At 41.9% G+C, this 27101-nt stretch overlaps 4 protein-coding genes across 7 annotated transcripts; all 4 read right to left on the reverse strand.

Annotated features, from left to right (window-relative positions):
- Positions 1-781: 781 nt before the first annotated feature.
- LOC105570678 lies at positions 782-4305 on the reverse strand. The gene is made up of 4 exons (XM_012028089.1): positions 4230-4305; positions 3462-3647; positions 2872-3053; positions 782-2748 (listed from the first exon to the last, which is right to left on the reverse strand). Exons 2-4 carry the CDS (start codon positions 3633-3635, stop codon positions 1617-1619), a joined length of 1488 nt encoding a protein of 495 aa, XP_011883479.1. The 5' UTR covers positions 3636-3647; positions 4230-4305; the 3' UTR covers positions 782-1616.
- LOC105570677 (activating signal cointegrator 1 complex subunit 1) lies at positions 4107-8544 on the reverse strand. Of its 2 annotated transcripts, none has more exons than XM_012028088.1 (9): positions 8472-8544; positions 7933-8008; positions 7614-7752; positions 6983-7216; positions 6630-6739; positions 6217-6535; positions 5938-6098; positions 5672-5784; positions 4107-5583 (listed from the first exon to the last, which is right to left on the reverse strand). In XM_012028088.1, the coding sequence occupies exons 3-9, from the start codon at positions 7670-7672 to the stop codon at positions 5470-5472; spliced, it is 1110 nt and encodes a 369-aa protein (XP_011883478.1). In that variant the 5' UTR covers positions 7673-7752; positions 7933-8008; positions 8472-8544; the 3' UTR covers positions 4107-5469. The 2 variants fall into 2 exon arrangements, with proteins under 2 accessions (XP_011883478.1, XP_011883476.1); XM_012028086.1 differs by lacking the exon at positions 8472-8544 and adding an exon at positions 8101-8143.
- An 864-nt stretch (positions 8545-9408) lies between these two features.
- On the reverse strand, positions 9409-18528 carry LOC105570676 (probable histone-lysine N-methyltransferase CG1716). Of its 3 annotated transcripts, none has more exons than XM_012028085.1 (15): positions 18169-18528; positions 15581-17345; positions 14835-15479; positions 14607-14726; positions 13882-14010; positions 13573-13774; positions 13380-13477; positions 13096-13261; positions 12327-12987; positions 12189-12246; positions 11725-12089; positions 11381-11512; positions 10737-11185; positions 9975-10307; positions 9409-9900 (listed from the first exon to the last, which is right to left on the reverse strand). In XM_012028085.1, the coding sequence occupies exons 2-15, from the start codon at positions 17317-17319 to the stop codon at positions 9745-9747; spliced, it is 5253 nt and encodes a 1750-aa protein (XP_011883475.1). In that variant the 5' UTR covers positions 17320-17345; positions 18169-18528; the 3' UTR covers positions 9409-9744. The 3 variants fall into 3 exon arrangements, with proteins under 3 accessions (XP_011883475.1, XP_011883474.1, XP_011883473.1); XM_012028084.1 differs by having other exon boundaries at positions 11264-11512; XM_012028083.1 differs by having other exon boundaries at positions 10737-11512.
- A 1771-nt stretch (positions 18529-20299) lies between these two features.
- Positions 20300-26874, reverse strand: LOC105570674. Its single transcript, XM_012028082.1, has 5 exons — positions 26256-26874; positions 23162-26060; positions 22325-22959; positions 21786-21913; positions 20300-21684 (listed from the first exon to the last, which is right to left on the reverse strand). The coding sequence occupies exons 1-5, from the start codon at positions 26379-26381 to the stop codon at positions 20736-20738; spliced, it is 4737 nt and encodes a 1578-aa protein (XP_011883472.1). The 5' UTR covers positions 26382-26874; the 3' UTR covers positions 20300-20735.
- Positions 26875-27101: the final 227 nt, after the last annotated feature.

The raw sequence follows: 27101 nt of genomic DNA on the forward strand, positions 1-27101 counted from the left end.
CAATAGCTCTTTCTAACCGTCCCCTTAAAAAGAGACGAAACCGCTTTAGCATTTTCACAATAGGCGATTTCCGGTGAGTGTCTGGTACATTCTAGAACACATTCCAAAGTACATTCCACATAGCACACATAGTTCTATGAATATTCTTCTGGAATGCAAATATTCTTAATTTCAGACTATTCCGATCGAATATTCTATAAATATATATATATATATATATATATAGATTATTACAATTAGAAACAAAATCATTTTTTAATATTCATCGAATTTATGTATTGCACAATTGCTTATTGTGTGATACACTTATGTAAAAGGCAGTGAAACCTGTGATCACACCATATATAACCGACACGCTATATTCGATAGATTATTCCATTCACGTTCGAAAAAGATTTATAGTAGTGCCAGTCGAATGTTCCATGAACACAAGATAAATATATAAGAATGACCCATGGAATATTCCAAATATTCTTGAAGAATATTTTCTAAATGTGCATAGGAGTGTCTTGTGCTATCTGGGATATACCAAAGGGTGCCAGAGTGTACACTCGGCGTCACGAATGCTTTTACACCTGAAAGTAGCCACTAAGTTCAACATATTCCAATAAAAAAAGATTCATTTTATTAAAACAACATTTTCCCATCGGATATCTCTTTAGTGTCTTTCTTCAAGTGTAAAGGCATTCATGACTCCAATATCAGTCTCCAAAATCCACCTTACATTGTGGATACAGAATTGACCCCAAGATCGCACTGGTTGTAGTTGTACAATCATTAATTCCTAAGTCAGTAAAAATATAACTTTATTGTCTTATAATTAATACACGATACGCGTACACGTGAATCTCTGGTAGTGTAAACAATATAACGTTTACTTTGCACCATATATGCTTGTGAACTGCGTCACGTATATATTGCGTATACTTTTCGTAATTTTGACTTAGCTGCCCTTCGTTTATAACTCAAATTCCGAATCTACCTTGGACTTTCAGAGTATTATACATCATAGAACTATCGGATAAGTACACAGTTTCGATCACGCACAGTTTCTTTAAACTAAACCGTGACTCCTCCTCACAAAAAATATTTAACAAAATGTATTCAACATTACAAATTAAAACTAATAGATCGAAAATATTAAGATAAAAATGGCAGCTTGAAATCAATAGAAATATATACTTTCATTACTGACTTTTTTTCAGCAATTCCTTATTATGCTCTTAACGTCACTGTTGGAAAACTATAAATGCAATTGACATTTTCAATTTGTGAAAACAAAATCAGTCCCACGGATTGAATGAAACTGCAATTGCGAAAAGAATACTTGATTTTACACGCATTTATACAATTATAACAAACGCTGACGAAGACACAGTAATCTCATAGGAAAAATGTGACTTAAGAAGGAAAGTAACGAAATTATACATATTTTTTTAAATCAGTACATCTCTCATCTTGAGTAAAGTATCTCTTATACATGTATTATATGCCTCAAAATCGAAAACATAATTTTCCTCGTCCGTGCTTCACGCTAAATTCCTGATCAACGCTTCGCGAGTAAAGTGTGTATTGAGACAATTTACTCATTGCTACTTCTGGTTAGTCCGTTCTGTTTACATAAAAGAACAACTGAGAATCAAGAGTAACGCTGCAATCGGGAAAATCATGTACGCGCTCATTCGCGGCTGACAGATAGAAATCAGCATGCCAAAGTCGTCCATCTCGTTATGCACGATACCGTCCTTAGTTGGTATCTCGATGATTACCCTGTCCGCTGACAGCGGGTCTATACGGAATGAGCACTCGGTCTGATTGATACACGATTTAGTCACATTTTCGTATTGAAAGGTTGGCTTATATATATCGAAAATCGCGTAAATATCATTGGACACAATATCGTTATCGCTATAAAAAATGTAATAATAATAACCGTCTTGCTCCACACGGTGATTCGCCTGTATGTGCTTGCTATTAAGTAAATAGGAGACGTTGGTGCACTGGTCCGAGGGTTGAAACTCGTGGGCCAACAGTATCGCGCCCTTGTAACAACTCAATAGACCACTTTCGAAGCTAGAAACAGACGACGCCCCCTTAGAATCGGACGTGTAATTTTTATCGGCGTTCCCACCGTGCTTGATACCTTGATCTAACAAGGACGGTGGCTTTATGAGTTCTCTACTTCTTTTAAATCTCTTGGTACGTATCGCATCTTCCTCCTGCGTTTCCCACTTCTTACTTTCACTGGTCACATACGAGTTCAATGTTCGTTCTAAATTTTCCAGACGCATCTCTTTGCGATAGTCGTAGACACCTCTCTTCTTTCGCCCCGTTCTTTCATATTTATTTCTCTTGTGGCGTTTAACGTGTCTTCCCTTTCTGGTGTTGTTCGTATTTTCTCGTTGACTCAAGTATTCGTAAATATAAGCCGTCGCATTGCGATACAAGTAAGTCTCTAAGCTTACCGTCAAATTTTCATCCTTAGCATACGCCCGTGCGCTGTCGTCTGGCTTCGTCTTGAAAATCGTGTCCATCTTATCGATACTGCGGGTAGATTTGACGGATTCGACGGTGGTCGTTTCCCCAGAATCAATTTCTTGTGCATTCGATTCGTATATTATCTTGACTTGTCTGTTTGCACCTGGTAAGAAGATGCCTTGTGGTTGCTTGTTAAGATTATGTTCCAGCAGGCCACAAGTGCGTAGGTTCCTTTCTCCCTTCACCACTAATATAGAGGCTCCCTCGAATCTGAAAAGATTTTTCTCTCTTTCACATACGTGCCCATATTCGTAAGTAAGTGCAATTGGAGGAATCGTACTAGCAGATTGGATTTGCAAAGAAAAAAATGTTCTCTTCTCTTTTGCTCTTTACCTTGAACACACAGACAGTGCTACGGTTGCGTTTTTCAATAAATAAAATCCCCAATACTCTAACGTGTCGTCCGGTAAACTCATGCTCTTTTTAAGTCTTATATGTTTTCGTTTCGATGTGATCTCTGGTCGGTGAAGCATTTGGAAGGCATTAAAAGTGCCGTTCATTTTTAAGGTGTGTTCCTATAGAAGAAAGGGAAAAAAAGAGATATTTCTATTTATCGTACGGTCCAATTTATGAAATATGACAGCAATATGCCAGACTATAAAGGTCGTATCGTCTTTAACCGAGAGGTAAATCGCTGAGGGCACCGTGGTGTACAGATTTGTGGCATTACTAGGCATTTTCTAGGCATTAGTTTTGGCATTATAAAGATAAAACAAGATAAATAAGATAAAGTACTGTCCGCTGGGCATTGGTAGGCATTGGTGTGCATTATTTGAGTCAGCGGTTTACCCCTCGCCTTTAACGTTGTACTGATGTTTGCAATCTCGCTGTGTGTGATACAGTTTTAGACGTTCTTTACGTTAGACGCACAACGATACACGAACGATCCTAGAAAGGACGAATATTTATTCTTCTCTTCTCACCGAACAAAATACTGTTGAGATCCCATCGTTGATTTCTAAAATATCGGACTCCGTCACGGCGTACGCGACGTCAGCATAGAAGATGTGCCGTAGATACAAAGGAATTATTATGAGCAAGACAGGCAGAAAAGCTATCAGTATGCAGAAAATGATCAGTCGTTGTACACCGTCCATTTCTGCTGTTATCTATTAAATAAAATTGGCAGTATTAGTGTTGAATAGTAATTGGTACGTCGCTAAGCTAAAATTACTCGTATACATGTTGCATCGTGTCTCTTTGAAGCTGATTAGATTCGTCTCTCTCAAAACAGCTAATAAAAGAGCAAAACGTTTCTATCTAAAAATATTTAAATGATATGCATACAATTGTTTCTGAACGCTTGTCTGTTCTCCCATTGAAATTGTAACATTCGACAGCATTGGTATTAAAAAAAAAATTACAATTGAAGAACACAATTTACGCGTACTTTTACATATAAAAATTATAAAAAAATATGTACACGCGGGCGCACAAGTTTTATATGATCGGCATCGGGAGAATTGTTATGTTGTACCAAGCGTAAACGACAAGCAAAATGATTTGTTAAACAAAAAGTACTTTCCACACGCTCGAAATTAGATTACATAAATAAATACACTTGTTCGTTTTAGAGGTTACGTCTTCGAATTTATTTAACAAAACTTATCGGCTTTCGTTCGCGTTACACAAACAATTGAAATATTTATAATCTTAAGCGTGTACGCCGCTTAGGTTGCACGCGCGCTTACAATGCAAGTTGAAAAACGCCGTCTCGTATTATCCGATTCTCACGCCGGAAGAAACGAGCATCCGTATCCACTGTTTCATTATTTACGGAGTTTCGTGATTCCAGCCTTTGCTAGACTACTTTCGGCGCAACGGCAATTAGATTAATTTAACAAAAGAGGTTAGGCGTTAATGAAAACCGAACGGAGATGGAAGCTGAGAGAGCTAGCTCTATTGACAGTCTGATAAGGAAAATACATGATTAGGATTCGGCCAATGTCGTGGCCGATTCGTCTGTGTTGATTTACGAACGAAACACGCACGCACATTCTCTTTAAACAACGCAGTTAAATCGAACACGTTTAGAAACTAATATCTAATCGATGCCTTTAATCGCACGTTCTTCCAGCTCGGAGTTAACGTCCTTCGACGAATCGCGGAGAGACAATCGTTACCGAGTGTAAACGATCACTTCCCGCGATTACAACCGGATGAAATTTACCTCTTCTTCCCTTACCTTCGTTTTCCGAACTTCGATATTTACCTTTGTTTACGTAAACTCTATTTTCGCGCCTAGATCCTCGTTAACACAGCGACCTGATTCTAGAACTTCTCGTCTTCTAACGTAAGAAACTAACGCAATATTCGTACTCTTTTTTTTTCCCCGAGCACGTGGCTTATCCTGAGAAGTCTCTGAACATCTCCTTGTCCTAATCTTTATACATTTCCAAAAATACGGAATCTCTTTCTATCTGCTTCCCCTTCCCTCACCTGCCCTTTCGCGAATTTTCTCCTCAGAACTTTAGCATTGCTGCGTGAACCAATAGTCTTTCGAGAATCTAAAAAAAAAAACTTCCGGCCGTTTATGACCTTTACAAACCGTTACGAACGAAGGAGCATTTACGAACTTAAACCTCAACCGAAGTTATTTCTAGAATATTCTTGTACGTGAAAAGATACCCGGACGTATTTAAATCAGCACAATGATAAAACTACTTTGAATAACGCAAAATACAGCTGCATAAAACAACTTAGCCTTACTTAAGTTATATTTTTAATATCCATATCATAATATGCAAAAAAGAACTTTAAGTAATATACGTAAAGTTCTCTATTATGAGATAAGTTTCTAATATGAAATAGCAGGTTTTCAACACCCGAATTCGATCACAAATCCTTTCTCGCGACGATTACACGAGCTAACAATGAATTTTCTACTAAACAGATTTCGTTACATCATCGTTACAACTATAGCACGTGTACTTAAAAAGTAATGCTACCTATCGATTTATAATAAGTGTCTTTGGTAGCGGTTCGAAGTTCAGATATATCAATCTGATTTAGTACTGTTGCTCCAAACACTGTATCTTTATGTACCTAAAATATGAAACGAGTATTATTTTTATTATAAATTTTGTAGCAACTAAAATCGACGAATCTGGTTTATAAAAAAAAATCTTATTACTTTCAATATTTCACTTGCGTCGTATTTTTCTCTGAATCTTGCCGGGTAATCCTTTTTAAATGTTGTATTCATTAGAGTAACGTGTAATTTTACTTTATCCTTCTCCATTAAGCCTAAAGTAAAAAATTATATAATGATATAAACGAGATATCAGACCAGACTAATATCAGTGATAATTTGTTTTTAAACAAATATCAAAATAATTATTTTGATATTTGCACAAAACGTGTCTCTTTCAGAGATATTTAAATCTACATATCATTTACCTATATCAGCAAAGTATTCGGTAACTGTATCAACGAGGTTTTGCAATTTTTCGCTGTGCAAAATTTGTGCATACAAAACTTTGACGTTAGCAGGATCGTCATTCATGCACGCAACTCCTTGTAGTTGTATGTTTATTGGCCCAGTTTCTTCAAGAATGGGACTGCAATAGATTACATAAACAATTAAAAAATTAAATTCTACGATAAATTAATATTATATCATTTAGTTTGGTAATTAATTATGTAGCATATACTATTGTTATTAAGTCAACGTCTTACTCTATAATGTTTTCTTTACACTCCTCGAGAGCATCAATAACGTGCTGTTTCTCGTTATCGTCAAATAATTTGAGCATCCCAATAGTAAGATGCAACTTCGCTGGGGTTTGAAAGACTGACTCGTCAATATTGTGTGTGGTCTGGTTGTGCATCTCCAACACGTCTTTCTTGAAAGAAAGATAATTATCGATTATCTCTTTCTTGTTCAGTGGAATCGACAAAAAATGTGTATAACGTATCTTCTTCTTCGAAGCTTCTATTAGCAAGTCAATTCTGTGCCTTGCAGATATTATGTCCTTACGTTCCCGTCCGGTAATAACTACAAAATTGAACACACAATTAAAAATTAATTGAATCAATACTGAACTTATAACAACGGCAACGTAATATCAAATCAATCAACTCATTTTTACCGATGTTTCCATCGTTTCCTTTCTTTGGTATAGTAATAGTTGTTCTCGTCTCATTTTGCAATTTCCTGAGGGTTGTACCCTTCATACCAATTATATGCGAATAAAAGATTCTGAAACGTTACAATAAAACGATAAAATATTAACTATCACTACACGTTGTTCAATCAACACTGCTACGTTACGTCATCCTTGCATTATTGAACTCTGTCCAAGTGTTATTCCTTATGAAAGAGTAACGAAATAATGATTAGAAAATTACTGTATATCAGTAATCGAACCATTAGAAGTTACTGACGTACAGTAATTTTCTAGTAATTATCTTGTGATAAAATAATACTTGAAAGGATTCTCACGTGGGTACGTAAAAGGTGTGCGTAAACGTCGTGTCATGGGGCACTATCTCTATATCAGTCTCAGATTCCTCGTCCGAGCAAACTGACTCCTTGTCCTCCATGTATGGGGCTGACGTGTGAATGTTTTTCCAGATGGTGCTTTCGTAAAATCTGTAGCACTGTCCACCAACCCAAATTAATTCTGGTTCCAACACATCCATTCGACAAAGCGCGATACGTTTTATACGAACGCTCCTAAAATTTACGTCAAGTTATTGATGCTTCTCGCAGACACAGGCGGTACTTGCGTGAATTTTGGAGATTAACTGAAATTACACCTTCAACTTTTACCATTTATAAATACGTAAATGCAATTTTACACAAAACGCCTCTCGATAACATTTTGTGAAAACTGTATCACTCGCAAAACATAATGCGCAACAATTTAAACCTTACATTAACGTTATACAGGGTGGTCCTGAAATAGTTGGTCAAACTCAGGGATTGGATTGGGCTCGTTACAAGGATGAAAAAAGTTCCCATAAACGTTAGTCCAAAAACGCATCCCGCAGGAGTTATGGCTCGTTTAATTATTAATACCCGATTCAAAAGATGGAAGGCCACGAAAGGAAAAAGCTGTATTTTTACTTACAAAAGTTGTTGAAAATGTCCACCGTTAACGAAAACACACGCTTCCATCCGTCTAACCATTGACTGTCTGACACGCTCAAAGATTCCTGGCGCATTTCTTATAATTTCGCAGGTGTTGACAATGCGATCTTGTAATTTCTCTACATTATTAATTGGAGTTGCATAAACAAGAGTCTTTAGGTGCCTCCATAGGCTACTTCTTGAACACATTAATTTAAAAAGCACAAATCACAGTAAGTACGATCAAAATTCTAAATGTAGTCATTCTTCGAGATAGATAAATGAGTCGTAACTCCTGAAGGATACGTTTTTGGACTAACGTTTATGGGAACTTTTTTCATCCTTATGACGAGCCCAATCCAATCCCTGAGTTTGACCAACTATTTCAGGACCACCCTGTATAGTTATAAAGAAAATAACGTTATAAAGTTATAAAGTGAAGATATAATTCGAATAACTGATACAATTAAAGACTAAAATCTGTTCACGAGTTGCTTATGCGTCTGCATTGTGTTTCACAGAGACTGTAACGTTTTAGATCTCCTGTTATGCATAACTCGACAAATTATGTTTCACCGACACGACGTAATCATGTCAGTGGCAAATTAATCACTGCATTAAACGAAACTGCAACTTAACATATATTTTACCTAAGTCTGCGATTAGTTGCTGTCTGGAATATTTTCTCTTTTAGGTTAGAGGGATGCAACGTTGTCGACAATACGTCGCACGATAAATAAATAATTGTCGCACACCGTTACTTGAGAATATCTCGATCGACGCAGCACCTTTGCAACGCACTCAACACTAGATATCTTATTGACACAAATGCGATAAATCGCTTCGTTTTTTTACGTACCTCGATCGCCAACCAGCCGCGGGATACAAATCTTTCACGAGGGGAACGCGAGATTAGCGCCGATGAGAGGCCTATCCAAATGGATCTACGTAATTGCGCGAAAAAAATTAGCCAATCGCTAATCACGTCAGTTCAAAATTAACCGTGACTTTTAAAATGTTTAATACATACCTTACTTCTCACGTGTAACGTGTAACGTAATTTTCCTTCAAACAATTGAGTCGCTATTTTTCAGGAGTTTGATGGAAATGCCCTCTCCTCTCGTAAAGGAATTATTAAAAAAAAAACTGCATTATTTTGTAAAACAAATTGATTAATGAAATTTACAGCTATAAATTGTAAAAATTTCCTATTATAAAATATTTTTTAGTACATTTAATTAGATTTAAATATAATTACAAATATTTTTATCGATAACTGGGTGCAAATTTGTGTCATAACCTGTAGTGCTTTACTTAAAAGACTCGGTTTACTATATACTTGTACATACACACAGAGATAGTAAACCAAATTGATCATACAATGAAACTACGTTAATTGATACCTTAAACGGATAGAATTAATTAAAAAAAAAGTCCAGATTGCTAATCCCACAAAGAACAATCATTATCAATAAACGTAGAGTTCTTTTTATTTAATATTTTACATTGCTTCTGTTTCGAAAGTCACGCATCACATTCTTGTTTTAACGTGTAAAGACAAAAACGTCGGTAATACAAAATTAAATTTATAAATGCAAGATTTGTTTTCATCTCTTGTCCAATATTTACATATATCAGACAATCACAAGTCAGCAAGCACAACAGCAACCCAGTGAAGCAGTTAGAAATTCATTTCTAATCTATTATTTACAGAGGTTATTGCATATAACGTGTAGAAATAAATATTTATTCAGGTTTAACTTTAAGACACTGATATCGAAAGGTAGGTTCAAATCTTATGCAACTATAAGAGCATATATTTTACACCGTGTGTGTATTGGCATATAAGTTACAATATTTATAAAAGATACAACATGCGCAGTTAGCATGTATAAATGAACAAGTGTCAAATTTATACATAATGTACGGAAAATTAAAAATTTCCTAAAATTTTATTAACTGCTAAATCATGAAAAAACATTTATCACGCATATACAAACTTGCCTATTATACAATAATACAATTACAAATGTGTATCTACATATGGACCTAAATATATTTATCTAAATATATTTCGCGGTAAACGAAGTGCTCGCGGAATAAATAACAATTTTCCATTTCATAAATTACAGCTAGTCCTCGTCTGTACCTTTCTGGTACACCGCCCCGAACTTGCTCATGTACTTACGTACAAAATCTCGCGCTTTATGCTTAACATTTTCATTACACTGTAACTCATCCACGCTTTTACAATGTTTTAATTCCTTTGCAAGTACAAAATGCGTTAACTGTAACAGAAGGTGCGATTACAAAGAGCCGCTGTTGTACAATTGTGAATCTGTCCCACTTAAACTCAACGTACCTTTCTAGCTAGATGCTTGAAATCTTCGGTGTTAGTTATTCTACCTTGTTTGCAGTCATTTTTCCTATATGGATTCAAGAAGTGAACCATCACATTAGCCATGTTTATTCTAAATGTATCCTTGATCTTCCTTTCAGACAGAGGAGACATCTCGGCTGATGTTGATTGCACCTTGCTCAACCCATGTCGCGAATGAGACTTTGATTTGTTACTTCGTCTATGTTTCCTTAGCTTCTCAACATCTTTCAGTTTCGTTCTTTCCTTTTGTCGTCGTAGTTTCTCCTTTATTTCTTTGTATGCTTTATGATCAATACGATCCTCTTCCCTACGTGGCTGTAATATAAGTAACAATGAATCGATTGAAGTCTGCACAGAGCGTAAAAAGCAGTTACATTAGTGTTGAAATTTAATATCGCGATATAGAAAGTGGAGCAAGTTTCCTTTTTATAGATTCAAGGTTTTATAATTAAGAGTTAATTAGTACCGTGCCAAATTATTGTCGATACCTTACAAAGTTGACATTTTCTTGGTTTTCAACTACATATTTAAGTAGACAATTGAAATAAATATGTTTTCATTTTCTCACTGACGATAACGTTCCATCACAATAAAAACCACGTTTTATAGCCAAAAAGTAATCGGCGCGCAGGACAGGTTGAACGCGGTAATAAAAAAAAATTCGCACATTATAAATCATTAAGCCACCTGTCCCGCTCGGACCGCACGTATTAGCTTTCTTAATTGTTATTAAATTATACTCACACTAATAATTCTCTCTTGGACCAATCCATCTCTTCTCTTCTTAGATTCAGGAAACGGCAGTGAACTTCCAGTCAGATTATGACCACCTAACTTCTTAAATACATTTGGCCTAGATGTGCTCAAAGGACTATCTGTTAGAACGCTACTTGCCTCCATATCGTCGTTTCTTAGATCCTCGCTATGATCATCGTCATTATCTTCGTCATCCTCATTCGACGAACTGGATTCTTCGCTAGATTCAGAGGTAGACGACGAGTCTGGCTGCACCCCGATATGATCGGGTGGCGGAGGTAACCACTGCGATATTCTTTCCTTCACATGATAATAATACGTTCTACCTCTGCTATCCGTCGCGCTCTTCCATTTCGGTGGCAAGTCTATTGCCGAAACTTCGGGCTGCGGTCGACTCGTGACGCTTTCCGTGGACGCGAGATTAGGGAATTGCTGATCTACGGGATTTTCGATTTGGTTATAAAAAGGCGCTTGAATTGACGCGGAAGGGACGCCCCCATAAACAGACACTAAACTATTTGGAAGAGGTAGTTGCCCCTCGGTATATGGTTGCGGATGTGATATCAAAGAGTAGGAAGATGTTTGACTGAACACAGGTGTTTGACTTAATGAATAAGCTACTGGTGGAATACCAGTCGTAATTCCGGACGACATATCGGTTGTCATTGCTGATGGTAGTACATGAGGACTCTGGCCCATCATACCAGTAGATTGAGCACTTCCTACGTAAACAGGAGTGCATTGCTGCGTCGCTTCTCCTCCGTCTGTAAAAAAATATTACATTTTCCGCATTAGAAATGTAGGCTTATACGGGGCGATTCAGGACCTCACCGACAAACTTTGAGGAACGATAGGTCTCGCAGAAAGGATTATCTTTTGTCGAGCAACCCACGTCCTGAATCACCCTGTATGTAAATATGTGTTGGACTGTAAAAGAGTTATCAACATGCATACAGAGTACGTTAACAAGTACAACCTTGAGTGGAATAATGCTGCCATTGACCAAGAGTGTGATTATAAAAAACAGGATAACCAGTTTGAGGATCAACCATAGCAGTAGTATGGGGGTCTATACCCAGCGCCAAACATCTATTCTCATGTTCCTGCCACGATTCTTGTTGCTGACGACGTTGCCTCTCTTCTTCCTCCTTTGCAACTTTCAGCGCGAATAATTGCCTACGCTCGTACTTTGTCATTCGTGGTATAGGAACTAAACTTCGTTCTTCTAATCTTTTATCTTTCGTTCTATTATGATCTGCTTCTGGAGATTCTCGCCCTCGTCTCCTATCGCCACGTTTGTCAATTTCATTTCGATTATACCTATCAGATCTAGGTCTAAAACTTTGTGAAATTATTAAATTAGAATGTTTATCCCAAAATATCGAGCACTACAAAGATTTGTGTAACTATAATATAATAATGCGTTAGGCATACAAGTACCTATCATACGATGTGGCCCTCTTTTCTTCTTTCTCCAATTCTTCTCTATATCCTCGATCTACAACAAAAATCAAGAGTAATATTATATAAATGTTAATAACTTTAGACTTCAAATGCCATTAGTGTGTCGAAAATAACCTGCTTCTCTCTCATGCTCCTTCATCTGCTCGATCCTTTCTTTTTTTGGTATTCTAAACACTTCCTTTAGATTGGACCATTCAGCAAGAAGACTAGAAGCCAGATCAGGAATAAGATTCTGATCTGTATTCTCTGATTTAACTTCGCCAACCGCCAAACAACTTTCAATATTGTTGTTACGTTTATCTGGAATGTCAGTCAGACGTTCATCGGGACTCTTCTTCTCGTTGCTATCGGAATTACTATTCAAGTCTTCACAGCTCATCTTTGATTTAATCTGATCGTCTTCTGGGGAATCAGCATTTAGAGAAAGATACAATCTTTTCGCCCATCTTTCAACCACGCCATATATTTTGCTATCCATTAACATTGTCTTGTTTGGTATTGGCAGTGTATTTAGAGTTTTCAACACTTCTAAGCGAAACTGTTGAGCCTCTTCCGATTCGTTCGTGGCAAGATCCATAACGTAACTCCAAATTAAACGTAATCCATGATAATCCAAGAATAATCTTCGACACGGTTGCTCACCACTCTGAATAAGACGCAACAAACGCGTTCTGTGCTCTAATTCTCTACTACGAACCATTAATCTACTTAACGTTAATGTGTGCGCTCGGTTCTTCAAACCACCGGAGCACAACTTGTCTATTTCCTCCTCCAACTAAAATAAAACGTAAAAAGTATAAAGTAACAAAGAAGTAACAAGAAGTGATTGCTTAACAAACTGTGTTAACTCGTATAATATTATTAATAGCGCAATCGTATTTACATCCTCATCCTCCATATAATCAGCAGGTTTCTTCTCCTCCTTCTTCTTCTTCGGATCTCTTTCGCGCTTTTCTTTCTTTTCAATCTTCTCCTTTTCTTCTTCAGGCGTCTCGCCTATCCAACCTCGACAGTTCAGTGCCTCGCAATAACACTTTTGAGCTTCCTTGCTATTATTTTGAACATATAATAAATTGCGCCAATAAAAATAGATATCTACATGTACAATCCACCCAAGTAAAAAACAACCACTTAATAATCATGAAAATATCAGGGAAAAAAACATACCCGTAACGTTGAAAATGGTAATCAAAAGTAATTTCTTCGCCAGCCGTAATGAATTTCTTATTAAAAAAGCCTATTCGTAATTCTCCGTTTACTGTCCACTAAAAGGTATTTAATTATTATTGAAATGAATATTGTTATTCTGGCATTTCGCAAGAATTGCTTCTGTCAGCTGTAAAACAAAGCATAAATTTACCTTTTGCGTTTCCGCATTCGGGTCGCAGCTGTGATTAATAAATCGGGATATATTTCCCTTCATGGTAGCATCTATAATCTGATCAGACTTCAATGCCATAAAATAGTAATGTCTATTCTTATCTTTGGAATATTCTTTCGCTCGACGTCTGAAATCCTTCGGATCTACAACTTCTCCTACATATTCCATTATAAATTCGCCCCTGCAATTGCAAAAATGCGGAAATCAATATTTTTGTGTATTTCTTATTATTCTTTATTCACGTGGACATGTCTATATTTTTACTCGTCGCAAAAAGAAAATACTTACGGCATTATGTCGGTAACAGCACGTAACCCGAAACCTTTCTTCTCCGTTCGAAAAACTTCACACTTGGCATATTCACAATTTTGAAATCTTCTATTTGTACATCTATCACCTACCACGCATCTAGGTCCACTAATAAGTAAGAAAATAATATTATTATTTCTACTTGCACAATTCATTTCTTTATACTCTGTACATCAATTTACATAATCAATATTTGAAGAAAAACATTGCTTTATCCAAGATTCGGAAAGTTACTTTATAAAATATCTGGTTACAGTTATATTTTCGCAAAAACTGTAACTAATTACAGTTACAAGTTGCCAATTCTGAAAAGTAACGCGTTACAGTTACAATTGCTCAAAAAGTAACGAATCGTTACTTTGCAGTTACTCTCTTGCGATGAAAGTCAAAATATCTATTCAAATCTGCATTTGAAATGTTGAGTATCGATAAAGGCGTTTATATGGTCTAATGCAATCTGTGGAGATTTAAAACATACATATAGTATATAAAGTAACTGTTAATGTAACTAAGTTAAGTTACAGTTACAGACGGAGAGAAAGTAACGAAGTTAAGTTAGTTACCAAAAAGAACTAACTGTAACTTCGTTACAAGTAACGAGTTACTTCCCAACCATGGCTTTATCTTATCAATACCTTTACTTGCTTTTTATATCATGTGCAAATATAAATTATAAAATTGAATATCGTATTAAATATGATTACCATTCTATCATGAGAAGTCTATTAAGGCAATCTTCCCCACAACCAAGTTCTCCTCTGTCAATGTCCTCTTCAGTTAAGAAACAATCGCATACCATTCTTTTGGTTTCCTTATTCGTAAATCTAATAAACATTATAAATATTTAACGTCTCAGATAAAATAACCATACGCATTATTAGAAAGAATATATACGTGTATGTATAAAAGACATAATTTTTAATTTTACGTACCTTTCAGTAAGATACAAATTTTCATGCAAGTGCTCGAACTGACTCAGTCTTTCCTCCATTTCTCTGTCTTCAGTTTCGAGAAGCATCGGCAACGAAATCTTTGCGCCTACAGTTTTTGGAATTTGTGTTATCGTTGAGACAGTAGACAGATTACTGGATACCACTGGTACATCTTTAATTTGTTCCGATTCCGTACAAACTTTTATATTTGTACCAATAACGTTATACTTTGATTCTGACGACGTGGACTCCCCTATATTTACTGGCGCGTGACGTCCTGATTCGAATGGGGGAGCAACGGATGACCCGAGCATCGACACAGGAGCAATGATAGATCCTGCGCTTGATCCACCCATTTCAAGCTCGCTCGATCTTCGCCAACGGGACTTTACTTTAACTGGCTTTGAAGAATCAGAATCATATCCTGTAGCGTTGTAACTAGTGCTCAAAGGTGTTGAAGTATCAATCGAAGTTGAAATCTTGTTGGAATTGTTTTCCTTATCACACTGAGTCTCAAAGCTATCAGGTTTTACTTCTTGTACAACTAAAGAGTTTGTGTTGTTAATTACTTTCTCTTTATCTTGTTGAAGAACAGCCTTTGAGACGTCTACATTGGGTTTTGTAACCAAGCCACGCCCACGAGATCTGTAAGCAAATTGAGTTTTCTCGTTTTAAAATCCGCAATACAGAAAACGTTGTTCATCCATATGTAAATTTTATTTAAAAATTCTATAACATTTTCTTACCTTTGCTTCATCAATCCGATAGATCGAATTCTACTGCTACGTCTTACGCCCGAGCTGTTTGAACTATTTTCAGAAGTCGTCGCATCAATGCTTCCACTGCGACCCCTAGATTCAAGTTTCTTGTCAACGTCGACCGTACCGCCAATTGCGTTTCTTATATCAAAGTCCCGTCCTCTGTAATTGGTAAGCGACGATAATGTGTCGTTACTATTTTCGCTGCTGCTGCACAACTTGATATCTTCGTTGTCAACTTTGTTATCTCCTTCGCTGTCTTGATACTCATCGGTGGCCGTTAGGTGCTCCGGATTCCTTTGCTGGCTCGCACTTTTCTTGTCTTGCGTAACTCTCGACTTTAACGAAGCTCGATCCTCACACTGAAGCTTATCAACGCAGGGGTGGGACTCCAAGACATTCCGCTCTCGGGTTTTAACGATATTGTTGGGCTCCGTAGCGAACATCTCTTTAATGTCAGAGCTAACGGAATTATTCGGATGATGTAATTGCTCCATTTTATCCAGTATCGACGAACTACTTTCGTCGTCGATATTCAATTGGATCAGGGACAGTTTTTCCATATTTAAAGGAGTTTGTACCGGCGAGTCGGTGCTTTCCACGCTAGAGAGATCATTCATTAACTTTTGTATTTCTTGCGAAGACTCGCTTAACTGCATATCCGCTAGTTTATTATCTAGCCTGTTAAACGAGTCGTCATGTGACGAATCCGCAGGCGGATTTTTCACTCGCGCGCCCTCCCGCCTGCAGCTGTCCTCCTCCGTGGAGGAGCCGGAGTCGTCCTTGATAGAGCACAAACGAACTTCCTCGGAAATGGACTCCGAAATTGCCTTCCTGATGTTATCATAAATCGTCTTGCTCTTCTGTCTCTTACCGCCGTTTTCCAACCCGACTCTCTTCTTGTTGATACAAGGTTTCTCCGCGTTAGAATCGGCAGCGTTGCTCTTGCCACTGCCGCACGAGGTCACCGATTCGTCCGCGCGCATGGCTGATATGGAATTTTCTGATTGGCTCGTATGTACACTATTGACATCCCTTCTACCAGCGTGATACCCGCTGTTCGAAGCGCTCCCCGACTTGGGTATCACGCCGTCCTCGTTCTGTATCACAGTAAATTCTACACAGTTCTTGTCCTCTAGATTAGATTCGTTTACGAGTAATACTTCCTCGACTATAACGTCGTCGCGCGCCATAGAGTAACTATTGTCACCAACGTCCTCCTCCACCTGCACCTCCTCGCAGATTATCATCTCCTCTATGACATCCTCCGACCACGCTTCCACCCTGCTCGACGCAGGCGCGGGCTCGCCGCTCGGGCTCGGATTGCCGACCACGACCTGCTGTATGTCCTCCGCGCTGAGCCTCTCCGATTTCTTCATCATACTATCTATGCCGTCCTGACTGTCGCTCTCGCCCGCGTCCCGCTTATATTGACCGGCATTGTACACAGCGTTCTCATTATTTATAATCACGCTGTTACCGGAGCCGCCTTTATGCCTGTTGTGTTTCTTTAGGGAATTTTGATTCTTCTTGAAAGGAGCCTGGCTGTGACCTTCGCCGGACTTGGAGTCCTCCGAGCTGTTTGAGCAAGACGTCTGCGTGATGTATCCGTTTATCTTCTCCTCCAACTGCTTCTTGGCTATTTGTCTGCTGGACTTGCGCACGGGTACATACTTGTGAGACGACTTCTCGGACGATTTCACTTCGGTTTTGCGTCTGCGTGCCATTTTGATTCCATATATACTCTCTCAGTCTGAAATAATTGAGATTGCCATACAATTTGTTGCGAAAAGCTGATGCCCGTTCAACGGATTTTCTACACGAAACGTTGCTCGTTACACGCAATTCCTAGAGTGCACGAATAACCAGAGACATTATTCTAATGCGTTCCTTATGCATAGATTGCGAAGTAATTTTTGCGATCGCTCAGTGTCGCAAGAAACTCGAGGAACGGCTATTGAGCAGCTATGAAAATCTCAGTCGAAAGGAAGGTACAGAGTACATAAATTATTTAAATACCGCTTCAACGCACCCGTCTCGATCGAGAGCGGGGGAAAGAGAAACTCTTGCAGTCTTTAATTTCAACCTGCAAAGCAAAATGCCGGGAAAAGTTAGCAATTTATCGTCCAAAATGAAATCTTGTAAAATAAGTCCCGAATGTCGCGTTGTAAAAGCGACGCACTCGTAAACAGAGACCGAAGGGATAAATAAAGCGTATCACTCAAGGTCAATCGGAGCAATTTGCCTCCGATTTAACTGAAAAATCGACGTTATACTCGCGTACTTAAGATATATTTCTCTCTCTCTCTCTCTCTCTCTCTCTCTATCCCCCTCCCTCTCTCTTTTGAAAAAAGAGCTGCGAGCCAAGCAGCCTCGCGAACGACACGCGATACGCGCGAGAAGAAAATTCCCGCGAGAACCCGCCGACAATCGGAGCCGAGTGCACGGCTTGGCGAAGCGGGCATGTCGTCGCCTCACGGTCGTCGCCGCGGAGACAAAAAAAACCAGTCCGGCTGCCGCGCGGCGCGTCCGCGCCGAACGCGAGCGATAGGACGGACCGGGGGGCCCTTACTCACTATGCTTCTAGAACTGCGTCCGGCGATTCCAGGGATAGACTCATCGTTCGGCGGATACTCAACAACCGCTCCCAAACAAACGGCGTGTCGTAGTGTCCCGAGTTACCGACATGATTGCGGGAGAGTGCGGGATGATCTCTCTCTCCCCCTCTCTCTCTCTCTCTCCCTCTCTCTAGCTAGAAGCGTGAATATCACTGGGACGGCTGCGTGCGGGGGAGGCGGCTCGGCGGGGCCGCGAAGCTACTCCTCGGATTCGGCGTCTTGACGCGTGCACGAGCGTGGCACGCCGTCGCGCATTGACAGGCACCTTTTCACCTCCTCTCCTGGGAATATATATATATATATATATATATATATATCTCTATATATCTATCTCTCTCTATCTCGTTCGCGCGCGCGCTGCCCACGAACCGTGTCGCTCGGACGCTCGTCACGTTTTGGCACTGAACGAAGACTCGGCTCCGCGATCCTGGTAGAGTCCCCCCCTCCCACCCGCCCTGCCGATGCCTGAGCGGCTGGACCTCGGGGCGCGATCCTCCCGTTTCAGCGGGCGTTAAATGCGCCGTGAGTGACCCATCGCGTCTCGGAAGCGTTAGAGGACACGCGAGGGGAGGTGCGTACCGCCGACGTGCGACATTTCGGGCATGCACACACGACTCTCGTCCGCCTCCCCGAGATAAACCGCCTCTCCGCGCGCCCGTGCAGACTCACTGTCGCAAACGGAACCGAGCGCCGGCAGCGGCACGCGGCGGCGGCGCCGCGAACTCGCGGCGCGGGAGCGCGCGACCGAACGGGACGTTTGTATTCTCGAACGGGAGGGATTAATTCGTAAAGCTGAAAGCGGGGGCGGCGAATGCAATTAGCTGCGTTACGATTAATATTTCTCGGGTAATTTGTGCCGCCGATATTTTTCGTGCGCGTCGGTCGCCAACAATATGGCGCGCTCTAGACGGGTTTCCTCTTTCGCTTCTATGGAAACTGGGAAAGGCGGGAAAAGCTTAGTATTTATGAATTGGAGAAACGTGTCCCTGCGTAATTGTTTGATATTTTTATAAAACATTAGACTACGTGTATATGTTGCAATGTTGTTTGAAAGGAAAATGATAAATTTTCAAGAAAACAGAAATGTAAGGCCAATAGTATTACGAGATAAATAATCTAATAAAACAATGCAGGTCAGCTGTACAAATTACATTGTTTTTCTAATCTGACTTTTGATGATGACAGTGTGAAAACGCAATTTCTTAAGTCTATGTTTGTGTAGAAATAATTAACCATAGGTCAATCATTTCGTTGATTTGTTTTTAAACTGTCTTTAATACTGTCATCAAGTCAGATTAGAAAAACAATGTAATTTGTACAGCTGACTTGTATTGTCTTATTAAATTATTTATCGCTTGTATTCAGTTTTCTTTGATAAATTTCCTCCATAATTTATGATTTTTTGAAAACTATTAATTGTGCATATCTTTCTGGTCGCGTAGAAATAATTGAAATTAAATAGATATTGCTAAATAATTAGTTTCTCTTATTGTTTCATATTCAAACCACAGAAGGGAGAACTAGAGGCACATAAATACTATTATTTATTTAGAAAAATATAAGATATCAAACAAGAGTAAGTGTAAATGCGTATGTATAGACATCATCTTATATGTCTGTTTCTTAAAAGTCATATAACTCCTCTATTGTACACATTTTTTTATAAATTATTCACGTTTGAAGTCGCGGCGTCAGTCTTTCATGTACTTCTTACAATATAACATTTCAATTTACTGTAATCTCATGCTTGAAACCATTAGAAGGCATCTCGTCAACGCGGACACGATAGTCGTGTTTCAAAATGTTAAATTGTTTCAACTATTTCGTCCATTTGTAGCCACAACATAGAACCAATAATTCTTTTGTTTCCATAAATTATTTCTTGAATGTGATATAAAATAAAAAGTTCCATTGCAAACTCCTTTTATAAAGCAACTACAAGATATGAAGAAATTGCGTATTCGCTGTAACATTTTATCTTGTTACATTTAGTGCAACTCTCGGATAGTGTACCTATCATTTAATATTTCACAGACTTTTGTGATTTTCGGGAGAGAATAACATATGGCTCTCTTATTTTTATCTTGAGTTGCTTGTAACAAAAGCATGAGCGAACTATTTATTATAACAATTACATATTGTTCGAGATAAAAATTATTCACACTCGCCCTTCGTTTTACGCAGAGTACGTTTGTTTTAAGCGGTTAAGAATCACATAAATGCAGTCTGTTGCAGTCCGATGCAAAAAAGAAAAGCCCTACTACTAAAGCTATGCTTCTCTCGCTTGTTGCTATTTCATTCTAACTTGATTTTTCCCGTAAACGGAAGTTTTACCACGCAAAAAAACCCACGTGTAAAAAGTATCATAAATCGAACGACGAGTATACGTCAACATTCAAAAGTGGTCCCGCATATTGAGAATATTCTATTTTACAACTAATTCTCCATAAAAAATCAAATATAATAATATATATATATCTCTCTCTCTGAATAATAATAAAATTGTACATATAAAACACTTTCTGTCAAGGACTTTGTAATTGCTTATTATCAGATTTCGTTTTCGTAAGTGACACATTAGGCACAGTTAAACTGTCACTTGGGTCTTGAGCGCTCTCAGATGTATTTGTAGTGCTGGATCTCTCACTGTTGGAATTGGAATTTTGGAATTTAGGAGTGGAAGTCCTGCCCTTTAAGAGCACAGCTTGCTCGGTGCTCTTACTAGCTTCTTTGATCGATATCGACGATACGTCACTGATATCCGGAAAACCGTTGGAATAGTGCTGTTTCTTAGTCGGAGAAATCATCCTCCTAGCTGTATTTACTGGCGTAACGTCCGAGTTTGAGGAGGAACTAAGGGCACTTGCTTCCCGAGTCTTCTTTAGCGTCGTGACCGCCCAGCCCAGGCCCAGCTTTTTCAAGGCCGTCTCCATTTCTTCCGGGGACGAATTGTGCTTCAACATGTCGGACGATGGAGAACTCGTTATCTCAGAAATACCAGATAGTCCGGAAAAGCTGTACAAACTGGTGGATGTCGTTTTGTGTTTACTCTCTTTATGGAAGTCGGTACTTATGGAAGAGCCGAGTTTATCTTTCGCCTGACAAACCGCTTCCTCAGCAGTTGTATTACATTGTAACTGTTTATTACACTTTTCGAGCATGTACTCCCGTTCAGCCTCAACTTTCGTTTCTGTAATACAAGCAGCCATGCTTTTCAACTTGTCAGGAGAATTGCAAGTAGTCGTGGTATCTTGCGACTTCTGTGCAGAAGACGGCTTCTCGGCAGAATGTTTCGTACCGAATGACGAGTCCGCTGATTTCCTCGAGAAATTTTGATTCTGTTGAACGGGTAGAGGAGCCACGTGAACGGATGGTTTAGATTTCGCTGGGCTCTTGCTACTTTTATTAACTGTATCCGTCGTATCAAATTCCACGATCGTCGATAATTCGTGTCCCGATGACTCTAATTCTGGTCTGTTTGGATTAAAACTGAGTTAGAACAATTCATGGAAAATGTAAAGAATTAAAGACAACTGAAATATCCATGTCAAACATAATTACTAGATTAATCTTACCTGTACAGTCCATTTAACAGTGTAACCGGAGGTTTCGGCCTTACGCTTATTGATGCCACATTTCCATGACTGCGCAATATTTTGGGAATGCTAGTTAACGTAGGAACAAGACCGCTTTCCTTTGCAGTCTAAAAATAGGGAAAAATCGTTTTGTCATAAATAACATAAAATATTTTGCAGTGCTTTTAACATATCAAATCAAATATTAGATGCACGATATCTTTAATATAGAGAAAAGTCCCCTGTTATGTGAGATAGGCTCGTAATATGGGATAGTGGGGTTTCTGTTAAATCGATGGGCATCATCTGTTGATTCCACCATGAATTTATTGCCCTTGGAGCGAAATCTGTTTAGTGAAAAATTCATCGTCAGATTGTGTAAACGTTGCGAAAAAAAAAAAAGATTTGTGATTGAATTTGGGTGTTGAAAACCTGCTCTCATATTAGCAACTTATCTCATAATAGAGGACTTTCCTCTACAAATATTTCGAAGTACACGCGAGTATAGAGGCGTGTACAAGTAAAAATATGTTGCTTACCTCTGGAGTGGAAGTAAGTTCCTTTGCAACATTACTATTTGTTTCGTGTTCCAACGAGACACCCTTTCCCGGATGAAGTTCCTTAGAGGACGGCACTTTATGCTGCGCTTCGTCTCTTTCTTTCGAAGCGGTAAAGACGGCACTTGCTCGGTCCAAATTTTTACTCTGTTCTAAAATTTCTTTCGACAATTTCTCAATTACCTCCTCTTCGTGAAGAGAAAGCGTACACGGGGGCCAAGAGTTACGCTCCGGTGCTCTTGTTGCCGACGCTTCTTGAGGTTTTTGCTGCATTTTAAATCGGTTAAGATGTACATTAACTCTTTCATTGCTTATAATCTTTGGCTCGGCGCGGCCTTCTACTACTTTGGATTCCTGTACATGTGCCTTATCTAATAATTTACTTCTCGGAGTAGAAGTGACCGCCTGGAATTCCGTGTCGCACGAGGGTGTGTCCGTGGAAACTGCCTCACCCCCTCGCATAATACTTTGTGACTCGAGAAGCGTTCTTGCAAGCTGGGCATGAATTTCCTCTATACTATCAATCAATCTACGCACTGTTTGCGCATCGTTACGTGCTGACTTTGGCGTGGGTAATTGCATTAAGCTGGTGTCGTCCATCAGCGAAAAATCCATATCTGCAATAAATACGTAGTGCTATTTTCAATTTTGCACAAAAACGACGCTCTATAAATATGATACACGATTAATTTAATAAGTTATTTTGTCGAATGTCAAATTATGCAGATTCAGTTGGAAGTACCGTAGTATAAAAATATCTCGCGTTACAGGTGATTGAAATTAAATTGCCAGGCGAATAATTTGTTAACAGTACCCTACCTTTCTGCTCATTTCGCACTTTCTCAATGAGGTCAGTTAGGGACGCTATTCTTTCCGTGCACAAGTTCTGCAGGTCTTCGTACTTTTGCAAGATCTCGGGACAATTTTTCAAGGCGTAATCGTGAATATCATCGAGCCTCACGTGTAACAATTTACACTGGGGATTTTTGCATATGCAGACTCTGGCCGACGGCTGCTGCGAGGCGGTCGACACACGTTCCGACGCCTCGGATACCTGACGGACGTCCGACGGGTCCGTCAAGGTGGACTGGTCCCTCTGTGTCGACGACACCACGGTGCCGTTAGCCTCAGAATCGTTGACGCTAAATCTAAGCATCCTGGCGATCCTGTCGCGGTGCGGAACGTTCGACGGCATCATCATCGTGCGCGGCGAGGGGGTCTCCGGTGTGGAGACGGGGCTGATGTCCCGCCGCAGTCTCCTCACGTCCTCGAATCCCGGGGAATCCAGCAGCTCCAGAATCTGCGTGATGTTGCTCAAGGCGTCGAGCATCGACCTGGGCTTTACCGGTGGCGGGCTCGCTAACGACGTCGACGTGTCCGAAGTGTCTCTCATCCGGATCGACCTCCTCGTCTGCGTGCGGACCCGATACGGCCCGCCCGACGACGGCTCCTCATCGTTCAGGCCGGAGATGGTCTGCGAGCTCTCCGCGCTCGCGTCTATCGACACCCTCGTCCCCTGCGACGGGTCCGTCTCGTCGTCCTCGACCTGGCTCACGTGCACGTCGACGCGCCTGGCGGCCGCGCACCGCGTCTTCTTCTGAGGGGTCGAACGGACGCCCGACTGCGACCACGAGAACCTCTTGGCGGGCGACGTCGCTTTGGAGCCGACGGACGTCGGGCGGATCTTCTGGTAGACCCGAGGCGACGGCCGTTTCGACACCCTCACGCCGCTCCTTCTCTTCTTGGGCGTCACGATCACCTCCCTGTTGCCGATCTCGATGATCATCTCGCTGATCTCGGGGCTCGTCGAATTGTTGCTGATGTCGTCCGACTCCGGCGTGATAATGGTGACATTCGGCTCGATCGGATGGGGCACTCGTGCGGGCGTATCACCGCTGGTATCCGGGGCAGGCGCGCAGGCGTCTTCCTCTCGCGGCAACTCCACCTGCACGCTCTTGTTCGCCGCCGGACGCGCTTGCTCCGGCGCCGTCTGAACGGCGATCTCGATCTTCGCCGCGGGCGACTCGTCGGGCCTCCTCGCCCTGCAGTCCTTCCTAACGCACTCGTCGCTGCTGGACATATTTATGACTTTAATCTCGGGCGACGCGGGTCTGGCGGCGCAGACGGTCTCCGGCGCCCTCGGCGTTTCATCCTCGAAGAGCGGCCTCACGCTGACGTTGAATATATTGTCCGGCAAGCTGGCGCCGAACTCTTGCAGCAGCAGCCACTTTTGTCTCTCCACCTTCTTGAGCATGTCCAGTATCTGTTCCTCGCGCGACCCCTCGTCCTCTCTGTCCCGCGGCGTGCGACAAACGTCCTCGACCAGGTGGGGATCCTGCCAGGTGGAGTGAGGCACGTCGTCGCGCCCGTCGTGCCTCTTCCGCGTCGGCAGGGTGACGACCCTCTCCGCGAGATGGGTGCACCGGCACTCCGCGCCGAGGACCTTTTTAGCCGCGCGGTTCAGCCTCCTCTGACACTCCTCCCGGCAAATGGTCCGCTGATGCAGCCGCGCGCACGCGTCCTCCTCCGCAGTTCGAGTCTGACTGGCCTTCAGCTTGCGCTCCTCCCGCGCGAGGTGGTCCAGGTTGCGCAGCAGCGCCTGATAATCCCGCCGCACCCTCTCTCGCAGGATCGCGTCCTCGCCGCGACGCTGGACGTTCAATCTACGGCTTCGGCACGCGCGCGCCTCCGCGCTCCCCGCGTTTCTCGCCGCCTGCGCCGCCTCCATCGCGCTCCGCTCGTTCCTGATGTCGGACCTCTCGACCACGCAGAGGGGCGGCCTGTCGTGAGCGGGCGGTACTCGCTGCGTGTTGGTACACTGCGAGCGTACCTTGTTCTCCGTCGCGGCCGGCGTCCGCGGCGCCTTGCCGCACGCGACCTGTTCCACGCCGTCGGAGAAGTACGACGAGTCGTCGCTGGTCGAGCCGGAGCTACTGCTGCTCACGTTGCTCCACGTGTCCTGCGTGTAATCTTCCGGATTGTACCGCGCCGCTTTGTCAGGCACGGCGCTCATAACCGGTGCCGTTTTCCGCGGCACTTGATCGTCGCTCGCGTCATCGACAACACATCCGTCCGCTCTGTCTCTCGAGAGCGGCTCGTGAGATCGCGCGGCGGATCCCCTTTGCAGCCCCGAGGGGCCCGGTTTCGGCGAGGCAGTCGTCTGATGTTCCCTCGGATTAGATTTCCTCACTCTGCCGGGCGACTTCCTCGGCAGGAGCTTCTTGCTCCTCCTCTTCGGAGTCGGTGCCGGGCGCGTCGCCTCCTTCCGCGGGCTTCGATCGGGACTCCTCACCGCCGCGTCGTTCTCCGCGGACGACGGCGGCCTCGGGAGCCTCGCCACCATCGCGGCCCTCGCGTTCTCCGTCTCCCGCACTCTGCGCAGTCTCTCCTGGTGGACCGCCTCCGCGCCGTCCGTCTGCTTTGCCTCTCGCACGCACTCCAGAGCGTCCTTGCCTCTCCGCAATGCCGTGGCCCGGTCTCGCCTGCCCTCCTCCTCGATCATCGCGTCCGCGTCCGGCTGCAGGGTGGCGCAGGCGTGCGCTCGACCGATGTCCTCCAGATCCTCCTGATACCTCAACTGCATGTCCACGAGCTTCCTCTCGTGCATCTGCCGGAGCTCCGACCGACCGTCGCTCTCCAGCTTGTTGAGCTCGTCCCTCGCTATCTTCTTGGCGCGTTCCAAGAGTCGATTCGATATCTCCTTCGACTGCTGCCGGACCTGCAACGCGATATGTCACTTTGCATCTGCGACTGGTGTTTACATCGCAAAGGCGCGGATACAACGCGGAAGATTAGGCGATTCGTTTGGTTGACGGGGATCCCTGTCGAGGGGGAACCGGAGATTCCCCGCGCGTTTCATCGTGCAAGCCCTCGAGTCGGGCCGGGTTTAGAAAAATTGTGGAATCGCACGTACCTGTTCCAAACGTAACCTTCGGCGACGGTCACGCTCGTTCTTCTTGATCTGATCCAGGTCGGACAGCACCATTCTCCCGCGGCGTACGTTGACCGAGTTGCCGAGCATGTCGACGCCTATTGACATATCTCATTTGGGGCAGACCCGCGTTAAACTCGCGCGAGCTCCCACCGACGCAGCCGCGCAATACAGTTTAACTCAAATTTAAAATGACAGGAACGGCCATGTCAGATCCGAGGAATGGCTACGATCACTATACGCGCACTCGCTCGTCACTTTTGCATAAGTGCACGAGCATATGCATCACGAATTTGATTGGTCCAGTTTCTTATGCATTTGCTTGTAGACCAATCAAATTCGTTATGCATCTGCCTATGCACTTGTGCAAAAGTGTGTGCTCCCCGCTTTAGGGCCATCGCACACAAAATTGCACAGTTGCATATGTATAGCACAAGACAGTCTGGACCAATGAGCGCGTTATGTAAATCAATATGGCGACTCAATGCTCGATGCTCATTGGTTTAAACGGTTTTCATGCTATGCACATGCAGGCTATGCAGTTTTGTGTGCGATGGCCCTTAAGCCTCGTCTACATAGAAGTCGTAAAGTCGTAGTCGTAAGAATAGTCGACTGTGATTGGTCAATTCTTATGTATCTGACGGAATTGACCAATCGCAGTCCATTATTCTTACGACTACGACTTTACGACTTCTATGTAGACGAGGCTTTAAGCCTCCGCTACAATGATTCTCGGTTCTGTCTACAATGGTCGTAGTCGTAGTCGCTCGATAAGAATTGACCAATCGCAGTCGATTATTCTTACGACTACGACCATTGTAGACAGAA

Source organism: Vollenhovia emeryi, unplaced genomic scaffold (genome assembly GCF_000949405.1).
Source record: "Vollenhovia emeryi isolate VEMERY1.0 unplaced genomic scaffold, V.emery_V1.0 DF939120.1, whole genome shotgun sequence".
Taxonomy (NCBI): Eukaryota; Metazoa; Arthropoda; class Insecta; order Hymenoptera; family Formicidae; genus Vollenhovia; species Vollenhovia emeryi.

Coding starts and splice junctions, on each gene's coding strand:
- LOC105570678 (XM_012028089.1), bottom strand. CDS start 3,635: ATGGACGGTGTACAACGACTGATCATTTTCTGCATACTGATAGCTTTT. Junction 3,054..3,461: donor TCTCAACAGTATTTTGTTCG/GTGAGAAGAGAA, acceptor TTTCTTCTATAG/GAACACACCTTAAAAATGAA. Junction 2,749..2,871: donor GCACTGTCTGTGTGTTCAAG/GTAAAGAGCAAA, acceptor AAATCTTTTCAG/ATTCGAGGGAGCCTCTATAT.
- LOC105570677 (XM_012028086.1), bottom strand. CDS start 8,121: ATGCAGACGCATAAGCAACTC. Junction 6,740..6,982: donor CACACCTTTTACGTACCCAC/GTGAGAATCCTT, acceptor GTAACGTTTCAG/AATCTTTTATTCGCATATAA. Junction 6,536..6,629: donor AGGAAACGATGGAAACATCG/GTAAAAATGAGT, acceptor TCAATTTTGTAG/TTATTACCGGACGGGAACGT.
- LOC105570676 (XM_012028083.1), bottom strand. CDS start 17,319: ATGGCACGCAGACGCAAAACCGAAGTGAAATCGTCCGAGAAGTCGTCT. Junction 13,262..13,379: donor TACCATTTTCAACGTTACGG/GTATGTTTTTTT, acceptor TCAAAATAATAG/CAAGGAAGCTCAAAAGTGTT. Junction 11,513..11,724: donor GCAGCATTATTCCACTCAAG/GTTGTACTTGTT, acceptor ATTTTTTTACAG/ACGGAGGAGAAGCGACGCAG.
- LOC105570674 (XM_012028082.1), bottom strand. CDS start 26,381: ATGTCAATAGGCGTCGACATGCTCGGCAACTCGGTCAACGTACGCCGC. Junction 21,914..22,324: donor AACTTACTTCCACTCCAGAG/GTAAGCAACATA, acceptor CCCTATTTTTAG/ACTGCAAAGGAAAGCGGTCT. Junction 21,685..21,785: donor CTGTTAAATGGACTGTACAG/GTAAGATTAATC, acceptor TAATCCAAACAG/ACCAGAATTAGAGTCATCGG.